Source organism: Centrocercus urophasianus, unplaced genomic scaffold, assembly GCF_019232065.1.
Source record: "Centrocercus urophasianus isolate 14NV4802_14NV808 unplaced genomic scaffold, USGS_Curo_1.0 seq_28, whole genome shotgun sequence".
Lineage (NCBI taxonomy): Eukaryota > Metazoa > Chordata > Aves > Galliformes > Phasianidae > Centrocercus > Centrocercus urophasianus.
Window position 1 is genome coordinate 2,958,170 of NW_024884844.1, and position 10,796 is coordinate 2,968,965.

Consider the following 10,796-nt stretch of genomic DNA (forward strand, 5'->3'; position numbering starts at 1 on the left):
AGCTCTAAGGATTAACATAGAGTTAATTACAGGCGGAAAGCAGAAAAGGCTATCTCTTTGCTTAGCAACCTTTCACTCACAGAGCAAGAAATGTCATGCTAGGCTCTGAAGGCTAATTGCTCTTAGTTTATTCTCTAGCTGATTTGCATTAAAGCTCTGTAATAAGACTTTCGCATTGCCTACTTCGATGTCTCTTCCTAATTCAGACAGTTGTTGGCTTCTCACTGCTCACCCATAGGTTTTCATTAGAGTTTCTCCTTCCTTCCTTCCTCTTCAGTGAAGTTTGTGGAAACTAAACCACACATGCTGTCGGAAGGCCCTCTCTGTACTGCACAGTCCATGAATTTGATTTCAGTTCTTGGAAGAACGAGGCAGGAGAAACCCGCTGTGCCTTCCTCCAGCCTTATTTCCACTTTGGCTTTTATGTGTTGCCAGGGTGGCAACCAGCAGTCAGAGTACCAAGTGCTGATTTTAAAGAGCACCAAGGGAATAGAAGCTCACAATTCTTTTCTACTTATGATTATTTCTAAGTCTCCTGACATCCTGTTTGCAAAAACTAGGATTTTAAGAGGAAGCATGCTAGCTGAAGTCCTAAATCTCCTCACCCTGTTGGGAAGCCAGCCAGATCACCTTCCATGTTTCACCTTCCCAAGATTTCTGCTTGCTGCTTTCCCATTTCAGTATATTACTGTCCTTAAGGTTTTATGCCAGAGCATTACGCTAGAATCAAAGCTGCTTGCCTCTAGCCCTCTTTTGGAGCTGATGCTTTCCAGGATGTGACTGAGTTCTCTCTACAAAAGGATCCCAATTGTACTCTCCGCTCTGATTTCTGTGGTACACAAATTGTGAAAACCATTAGGATATAGAGGGCTGTCTTTAAGAAGAGCGCATCTAAAGCTGAAGCAGGGACGACTTCTGGCCAAATCTATGACCCTTAAATTTGTGTGAATAGGAAATTAACTTTTACTGCTGCGTGTTTTCCTGCCTAAATTTCCAAAGTGCCATTTTCAGTGCTGTCTGGACTTGTTCTCCTTTCCAAGAGTGCTGCAAATGAATTCCTTGTAAATAGTGGCTGCTGACACAGCAGCCCTGTTTGTGTTTAGTGTTAGGAAGGGGGGAATGGCAGGAGAGCCCAGCCCACTGCTACAAGCTGTCCCACTCCTCCACACATTGGGTGTGTGCGTGTGTGTGTGTAAGAAGGGAAGGGAGTGTATGTAGGGCTGGCAGTCAGCTCCCATCGCTTCCAGCTGGTTCAAGAGTCAGATGAGGGCAGCCCAACCTCTCCTTACAGGTTGGGTGGATAGGAAGGATTGATTTCCTCTTCCATTCCAGCCGCATAGTCTTGGCCTTCTTCCATAGTAGCTCTTCTGCTCGGGGTGTAGAAATTCACCAGTGCATGCAGTGTCTTTGGGTTGTTTTTCTTTTCTTCCTTTTATCTTCTTTTCTTCTTCCTTCCTGTTCTCTTTTTTTCTACAGTCCTTAGAAACAGCCTGGATGCCTTTGAGCTGAGACCCTTATTTCCTAGACTTAAGGGAGGGAAGTGGGATAAAAAGCTATGAAAGGATACTTGTGACTGAGTAGTAAGTTCTCGCTACTCAGCAAATAAGCCCCAATCTTGGGCTCTTTGTAAGAGCCTAGAAGCTCTTTTTATCCTTCAGGTTTTCAAAGTGAGGGGAGGCAAATGAATACAATTGAGGAGTTTTAAGGGGTCTGCCATTGCCAAGTACCTCCTCCAGCACAGCTGCCTTTCCTCTAGACGCAGAGTACTGTGGTGTGCTGTGTAGCATGTTGAGCATGTCCCCACATGGCCACCCTTGCTGATTCAGCATGTAATGCTGGCAGTGAAGTGGGCTTTATCCAAGCCTCATCTGGAATTGAGGGCAGCTGGAGTACTTACCCTGCAGGGAGTGTCTTCCTAGGACTGTGGGCCTGCTTGGACTAGAAAAACTCGCATCAAGCCCTGCTGCTCTGTCAGCAGTACATACCTGACACTGTCTCCATCTACAAGTGCCCAGGGCTTTCCTTGTCACTCGTGGGCAGTAGATGCTAACTCTGCAGCTGTACAGGTGAAAACAGTTTTCCTGCTCTGTACCATCTTGCTCTGAAAGCACATAATTGTGTAGAAATAATATCCAGGCAGTGAGAAAGGGAAAATGCATGCAGCTGTCACTCCAGGTTATCTCCCAGCTCTGCTTCACCACAGTCTCTGGGTTGTCCCTGACATTTAAATTGTCATTTATTTGCTCTTTGCTTTTCCATGCAAGGATCAGTGAGAGTAGGAAGAGGAAGAGGGTTAGAGGGCTGGGCTGCAGGACACTTAGAGCCATATCTTGCCAGAGAAGTAGTTCCCAGGTTCCGTGGGTAGGATTTGATACTTTGAATGAAACTAATATCCATATAGCCCTCTTCTATAGCACTTTCTTCCTCCAACTTGCTTTTACAGAATCTTGCAGCCTTCGGGAGGACATGTCCAGCAAGAGGCAGAAGGGCCATGCAGCACAGCAGCTGCTGTTTCACTCAGTAACTAAACACCTTTCTCTTTTGTCCTAGTTCTGGACACAGCAGGCCAGGAGGAGTTCAGCGCGATGCGGGAGCAGTACATGAGGACTGGAGATGGTTTCCTTATAGTCTACTCTGTGACAGACAAGGCCAGCTTTGAGCATGTGGACCGTTTCCACCAGCTGATTCTCAGAGTCAAAGACAGGTGGGTGCTGCACCACTGGCGCTCTCCAGCCCTGCTGTGGAGAGGCTTCAGTCCCTGAAGTCCACCTCCTGCTTGTTTCAGGGCAGCTTCTTGTGTGCTCTTTGTAGGTTTGTAGGTCTGCATGTGGGATAAGATATATCCTTTATGATAACTTTCTTATTTGCATTTCGCGTTTGGAAAAGTTTGATGGATGGAATCCTATAGTGAAGTGAAATGGTTTTGGAAGAGAAAAGCTCCAGCCAGAGTGCCTGGTCATACCAAACAAACCTTAAAAGGTTCTACATGATATGGGCCTGGGAACAAATATCTTGGAGGGGAAAATGCCTCAGATTGGGAGGAATTGTGTTTCTCAAAAGGGGATAAATTCAGTTAATGCGTTGTGCTATGTAGCAGCTGTTTTCAATGAATGAAACATCTCAGCAGGGTGGGGGGAAAGCAAGACTGGTCGGCTGCTCCACTCCCTGTGTACATGTGGGAGAAATTAGCACTGGGGGATTACTATGGTGAGCAAACCCATCCTGACAGACCTAAAGGAAGCTACCAGGTTCTTGTCTTTCAGATAACTCCCTCTTCCCTTCCCAGTTCAAGGGATGGTGAGTCCTTCCACACTAGGTGGAGTGTGAATTAAGCCTTATTTGTCTACAGCTTTTAAACATTTAGTTGTTCCGTTCATAATAGCTGTTAATTATGGAAGTCGTCAAGAAAAGCCACCGGAGGGTTCGGACCTTGTTGCTGGCTTCCTTTCACAGCTCTGAATAACTTCCCCACAGGAAGGGTGGATGCGTATCATGTGAGGTTCACAGCTGACAGCTCTTCCAGTAAAGCGTCCACAACAGAGCCCGTGAGAGTAGAAAGTAGAGGAAAATCCACCCTTTGATTTCATCTAAATGAACAAAAACGTCAGTCACTCAGTCTGCCTCCCAGATAATGATGGTGTTTCCTTCACTGTTGGCTTAGGGCAAGTTCACCCTGCTTCTGAAAGATGAGGAAGACAGCAAAGTGTTTCCTGTAACCTGCTGCAAGCAGATGTTGGTTTTGTCTAACTTAGCTTTGTGAAAATAGGATGCAGTGTTCGTTGTTTTGCTTTGGACTGAAACTTCTAGCCCTCCTTATGCCATACAAACAAGCAGCAGCATGTGAGATCCAGGAAGTGAAACAGCCTCGTGAAACTGCTTGTGTTTCCCCACGCTGGAGTATATAATGCCAGGAGTGTAATGCTTCATGCAGAGATTGTGCAGTGATTTTTCTGAACAGCATAAATAAAAAAAACGTCCTGCCAGGCGTGTGCCCAGGTTTTCAAGCTAGCAGTCAGTTTTGAGGACTCCAGATCTAAAGCAATTGCAGGCTACTGCTTAAAACCTCTGTCCCTTTTCTCTCCATAATCTTAATTACAGTAAAGCTTCCAACTGTAGCAGCTTGTCCAAATAGCAGTCACACAACTCACAGCAAAGTCCCCACAGAGTTTTATGCCCAGTGTAAACAAGGCAAATGAGATGCTGTCCAAATGTAATCCTTCTCTTACCAGTATGTCACAAGCCAAAAGGAATCAAATAATCCAAGCAAGTGTTTTGCTCCAGAATAGAGAGTCAAGATGTATCAATGCTCAGGTGTAAATGTTAAATCAAATGCACATTATCAGAATCAGTAACTGTAAGATCCATTTAAAATGCAGAGTACAGTACAGTGCATTTCCAGCCAGAGAAATGGGCAACATGCCAGGGAGAAGATGGAGCCCTTATCATCTCAATGAAAAATGACACAGAAACTCTGTTTGAAAATCCAGGGAAATCTTTTATACAGCAGTGAGTGCAGCCAGCTGCTCCTTACTCTAATAAAATCAGCTCCGTTACAGCAGAGAACACTGCTGTGTGAGAATCATTTTAGGAGGGCTTAAAGCTAACAATAAGAGAATAATTAACAATAACATCAGTTATTGGCAGTTACCTCTTCCTTCATAACAGCGGGTAAAGGCCATGCAGCACAGCTTTGCTGTACGTAATGCAGCTGGAGGAGAGGCTCTTGTATGGGAGGTGCAGCAGGAAGGAGCCATGCTGCCAGCACATCCCGTAGCACGATCTGGCTCAGTGTAATCCCTGGAGCTGCACAGACCTTTGCCATCATCCACATGCCTTGTCAGGAAAGCCTGTACAACTCTTCACTTGTAGTGTCTGAAGACAATCACTTATATTCCTGGTAAAGAAATACTGAGTAGTAATACCAAGCAAGATGGTTTTGGTACAGAAGAACTGTTGTTCATCATGCTTTTGCTCTATGATAAGAAGCAGAAGATAGCAGATAATAGCATCTGGAAATGTAGCAAGACTGGGTTCTTGTTCCCAGAACAGCCTCCTCCCAGCTACCACTGCTGGTCTTGGGCTAATTACAGTCATTGTCCCATCATTTTCTTCCCAATTTGATGTCACCCTAAGTGTGAACTCCAAGTCTGTCTTTTCTTCCCCTATGGGTGTTTAGAGTGGATAAGCATTGCGCTGTTCTCCACAGGACATGAACTGACAGCAATTCCTCTGACCTTTTTTGTTTTTACCTTGCAGTGATGAGCAGCTGTAAGGTATGCTGCTATTCAGATGCCTTAACTGTTATAAAAGAGTCCTGTTTCTTTGTTCAAGATTTGCTTCCATGCCTAATTTCCTTCTATAGTGGCAAACAAACTCTGTAGTTCACTCCATTACTCAGCATTATGCTGGCATTTAATAAGCTCCTGAAATCCCTGTGAAATAAGGGTGGATGTGTGCATGTTGTCAAGGTAAATTTTTATGAACGTGCATAGTAGTTCAGTCTGGGGGCTGATATATGTTTGTATGATCTATCCTTATATTTCCTTATAATTACATGGTACATCTGTAGCTGAAAATGCTTGATGTCAGTATTAGAAAGTGAAACTTAGACTTAGTGTTTTGTATTGTAGCTTCCTAATAACTGTTTCATTTTCTTTTTTCCAGGGAGTCCTTTCCAATGATTTTGGTGGCAAACAAAGTTGATCTAATGCATTTACGGAAAATTACAAGAGAACAGGGAAGAGAAATGGCAACAAAACATAATGTAAGTCTGTAAAATTGTTTAATTGCTTGCTTTAAGTACCACTACAGGCATTCAGAATTGAATTACCTCCTTATGTGGAGCTGAATTAAAGTATTTTTCTTAGAATTTGTGGCTGTCACAAAGTCGTGTACAAACCTGTATGCAAACAGTGAGAAATGTGAATGTTCAAAATGAGGAAAGAAAGCACAACCTCTGGGACTGAAAAAGCAGAGTCAGAAGTTAGGAAGTATATCCAGGTGCCCGCATGAAATAAACTTGTTAAAGATAATGTAGTTAAAGGGTTGTGAAGTTTATATAAATCTGGCCCACCATTCTAGCTCTGCATTTTTCACACTTGTTTAGCCTGAGAAGTTGCTCTTGGATTGGTGTAGATCACACGATAATTCGCTAATCACCTCTAAATTCCAGAAATCTTGAATACCCAGAGGGAGGTAACATCTCCCGTAGGAGATGCTTAATGAACAGGTAAAGGTAAGAGCAAACAAGCCTGAGACCTTTTGGCAGCTTGCTGTGCTTGGATGGCAAACTGCTCTGTGTTTCTAAACAAGGCACAATGAGAGTTTGGCAGGGCAGATTCATTCCCTCCCCAAGTAAACTCACTGCTGTAAGAGCCAGTACACTGAAACTACAGCTCAACACGTTGCACCCATCAGTATGTACACACTTTGGAAAAGGATGTGCATGTGAATGCTTCATAAGAGGGCAATTTTATCAATCTGCCAGCATGCTGGACAAACGCTCTAGGAGGCTCCATCTGTTTGTTAGACTTTGAAGAAGAAGATCATTTTACACCAAATGGGAATTTTAGTCATGAAATATTCATGCCGCTATCCTAATAAGATGTGGCAAACAAGAATTTTTGGCAAGTGCTCATCTTTCAATCACCATCAGCAATTGCTGTGTCTACAAACACAACCTAGGAAGAGAGAACATCTGGCTACATGGAGTCTTGTGATCACTCTTCCCTAGATCCAAGCTTTCTTTAAGAATAAAGATGTTGACAGCAGTGTCATGACAACATTTTGTTTACTGGTACTTCTCTGGTATCTTAGATACCCCGTTTTTCCATCCTGGAGAGTGTTTTTCATTTTGAAAGTGGTTTGTTTCCAACGTACAAGCTGATAGTTACCTCTTCTGTGGTACACTTCTCTCCTTCAGATTCCGTATATAGAAACTAGTGCCAAGGACCCACCTCTAAATGTTGACAAGGCCTTCCATGATCTCGTAAGGGTAATAAGGTAAACTGTAACACTTGTCGCAGTTGGTGCCTGTGGATGGAACATGCAGGAGTCCTGGGTTGGAGAGCGGGGAGGCAACGTTTGGGAGGTGGGGGTGAGATGGGCTGGTTGGGAGTAGTTGATTTCTGGGTTTTAGTAATCTTCCTTGTTCTGTATGTGCACATGACTGTTAACTAACAGGATGTTGCCTTTGTGAGATACCAGTGCTAGACAGTTTGAGAACTAGTTGTGACCATGACCAAAAAAAAGTTAGTCACTGAAGAAAGCAAAGCTTACTACAACAATTCGCTTTAAAAGGCCAATATTAAAAGCTGTGAGCCAGTAATGTGTTTTTTTATGGCTTTCTCATCTCAAGGTCTCATGTTGCCCTGAGTTTAAAGAGCTGCCTATTTTTTTTAATTTCATAGGTGAGTTTTACCATTTTCTGCTCACTAAATGGAAAAAATTAAGCCTTTTTGTATGAAAAGCAGCATGATCTAATGGCTAAGCCACAGGTTTCCTCCTCAGACAGCAGAGGTTTGTTCCCAGTTCTGGCATGAGCTGCTTTTGTTCATTTTGGCAAATGCCTGCTCTCCGGGTGAACCCAGCTCCCATTGCTGTTGGCAAGGTACAGCTGTCCAAAATTCTGGCTGCCTCGCAGGAAAAGAGCTGCATGCACATCTCAGCATCTCGTTGATAACCTCAAATCTCTCAGAAGATTTGTTTTTCTGGCAGGGGTTGCCTGCCAGGTTTTTCTGGACCTTCATTTTTCATGTGTTGGGAGGGTGCTGAGCTGAAATAATGCTCCTCCCCACCATGCAGTCAAAGTGCCTTGCTTGGCAATTAAACCATGAGACATTTATTCACAACGTATCTGTACTTGTGAATATCTTAGCACAGCCTCGAGCCAGCCTCTATCAAAAGCAGATGGTACTGCCCACTCTTCCCACATATCTGAAAAGCAGGGGGCAGAAAATCTTTGGAGAACTGCAGAGCAGAGTTGGAAATGTCCCAAGCTGTTTCCCAACTGTTCTGGAACTCAGCATTAGTTGGCTAGATATTACTTTTTGTTACAGCAAGCTCTTACCACAATCTATTCTACTCTAGGGGAAAAAAAAAATGAAACATAACAAAAATAAGATGGTGAGGCTCTGTTTGCTTTCTCTGCATAACGTGACTCCAGACACAGTCTGGATGGAGCACTGTAATGATACAGCACTAACTTTGAGCCCTGAAAATGTACTTCATAACCTAAAGTATAGATGATCTACCTCATTCCCCAAAGTAGTTACAGTGAGGGTTATTGCTACCCATATGAAATTTTCTGTGGCATCAAGGACACCATGTGATTTGTCCCCCAGCTTTGTCTCATTCTGGTCCTGATAACTTGGTTCAAATGCTCAGCTTAATGCCTAGCACGTTGCATAGCAAAGAGGCTGATCTTAAACTATTCAAGCTCCAGGTTGGTTATTTAGGCTCTGAGTCAATGGAAACTGCCTATGTCTGTGTAGTTTATCTTGCAGTAAAACTTAAGTCCACAGACTGCCTGTCAGGTTTTTGAAATACACAGCCTGCTGTTGAATTGCAGTGCTGGACTGAGCTGAGTGGCTGATGTGATCAGGTACAGCTCCCCTAAAGTTTTTGATGCTATTGCAGCTTGGCAAGACTGAGTATTATATTTGATGGCACAGGACTGTCAGTGTAGCTGTTGAGGATCTGACGCAGCATTTCACCATCATTTCTGTTTAAACAGTATGACTGAGCAGTGCCTCATCTTTTAATGAGAAGGGAGAAGGCACCAGCATAACAGCAGATGAGATGAGGTTGCTCACAGCCCACCTGACTGATGAGGGCTTCTGCAGCATGGCACAGGTGGGCTGGCAGCTGTGTTTTTGATGGCTGTGGCTCCAGCCAGAATCTTCCTGGGGCAAGCCACAGAGAAGGGCACAGGGCGCATCCCGCTCCCAGTGCACTGGAGCTCATCACAAGTTCCGTGGGAGGCCAGAACCATGCTGGCAGCAGATGCCATTTCTTTTTATGGAAAAACAAAACGCAAAACCATGTCCACATCAGTGGCTAGGAGACAGTGCCAGCTGAAACCAAATCCTTCCGGGACAGGCATCCTGTATCACAGAATTGTAGAATGAATCATGGAACCATAGAATGCTATGAGTTGGAAGGGACATTAAAGAGCACCTAATGCCAACCCAGCTGCCATTCACTAGATCAGGCTGCCCAGGCCCCCATCCAGCCTGGTCTTCAATACCTCCAGGGATGGGTCATCCACAGCTTCTCTGGGTGATGGTTGATGTTGCATTTCTTGGAGCGTCCCTGTTTCCCAAGTGAGTTGAGTAGCCCTCTGGTAGAGAAGCAGGTAGCAGTTCTCCCAAGGCACTTGGAGGCACTGTGCCTTCTCCCTACTCTTAGCCTTGATGTTTCTATATGGCTGCTTTCCTCTTTCCTTGAAAACAGAAGCAATGATTGTTAGCTGTGTGGTGTGATAGTCCACGTGTTGGTGGAAGGGGTGTATGGGAGTATATGTGTTTATGCCCCAGTCAGGTGTCTGACCCAGCCTTGTGGCTGCTGGCCTCACCTTATTCCCCTTCCTTCCTCCCTCCCTCCCTCCCTCCCAAAACAGGCAACAGATCCCGGAGAAAAGCCAGAAGAAGAAGAAAAAGACCAAATGGAGAGGGGATCGAGCCACAGGCTCCCACAAACTCCAGTGTACAATTTTGTGACGGGGCACCCAGGAGCACCTTGGACATCTCCCTCCTGCTCCCAACCCACCAAGACCTGAGGCTCCCAGAGGCTCTGGCTCGGAGGAGGTGGCTCGAGGGGTCTGGACCCCAGCAGTCAGCTGGAGGGGCTCCTCGTGGGGCTGCATGGAGCAGTGCTAGCAGGAGGTGGAAAGGAGCAGCAGGACTTTGATGCTCGGACGTTCCCAGCTCCTTCCAGAGGCCTCCATGGTGTGTTTAAAAGAAAAAACAAAAGTGTTGGTTTTATCTGCAAACATTTCTCCTTGTGACCCTTTTATGAGCAGCCATGAATAGACCCATTTGGTACAGTCGTGTGTGTATGTGTGGGAGAAGGGAAAGGGCTTTTTTTTTTGTCGTTTGCTCAGCAAGTGTTGGGTTGCAAAGAAACATGGCTGGGGTTAGACTTTTTGCACTGAACTCTTTCTTACGCAGCAGTGCCAAAACACAACTTCATATGAAAGTGCATAGATTTGAAGGAAGAAAATGAATTCCAGCTGCTCTGGGTGCTCCAGACATTGTGTCAGACTCTGGAGGGCAGCCAGCTCACAGACCATAAACTCCAGCTTAGAAAACGGGGTTTGGGCTTGGATATATTTTTTTCCTACCCTTTGTCAAGAGGTTTTATTTCTGTTTTGTAACTTGGAGCATGTCAAAGTTAAGATGTTTTGTTAACCTGGAAGTATTTAAATTAAAGTAATTTACAAATGCAAGGGTATGGCATCTTTAAGGGGTTGAGGGGAAGGAGAGAGGAAGTAAAAAGTGAACTGAGTTTGTTATCTGAGTGTTGAATTTCTGCCTTATAAATGCGTTTAAAGTGGTGTGATCTAAATCCTTCTTTATTATTCCTTAACCTTTCCCTGCAATCCACTCTGGGGTAGATGAATTGTTTTGCTTTTCCCAGGCTCATCTTGCACTCAGACGAAAAAAATCTGTTTATGGGGCTTTGGCTTAATATTTCTTCTTCTCTTCCCCGAGAGTTGATGACTGGAAAGGAAGAGGTGTTTTAAATGTGGTTCAAGTGGGATGTGTCTCTTCATAAGCTTAGTGTGTCTAAAATGT

At 44.5% G+C, this 10,796-nt stretch overlaps 1 protein-coding gene across 4 annotated transcripts in view; it reads left to right on the forward strand.

Annotated features, from left to right (window-relative positions):
• The window catches only part of MRAS (muscle RAS oncogene homolog), a 33,879-nt gene extending 23,799 nt beyond the window's left edge, over positions 1 to 10,080 (forward strand). For all 4 annotated transcript variants that reach the window (XM_042827402.1, XM_042827404.1, XM_042827405.1 and 1 more), the window contains exons 3-6: positions 2,551 to 2,704; positions 5,665 to 5,764; positions 6,923 to 7,002; positions 9,620 to 10,080. In XM_042827402.1, the coding sequence (XP_042683336.1) occupies positions 2,551 to 2,704; positions 5,665 to 5,764; positions 6,923 to 7,002; positions 9,620 to 9,719 (434 nt within the window). In that variant the 3' untranslated portion in view covers positions 9,720 to 10,080. The remainder of the gene's footprint in view (positions 1 to 2,550; positions 2,705 to 5,664; positions 5,765 to 6,922; positions 7,003 to 9,619) is intronic.
• Positions 10,081 to 10,796: the final 716 nt, after the last annotated feature.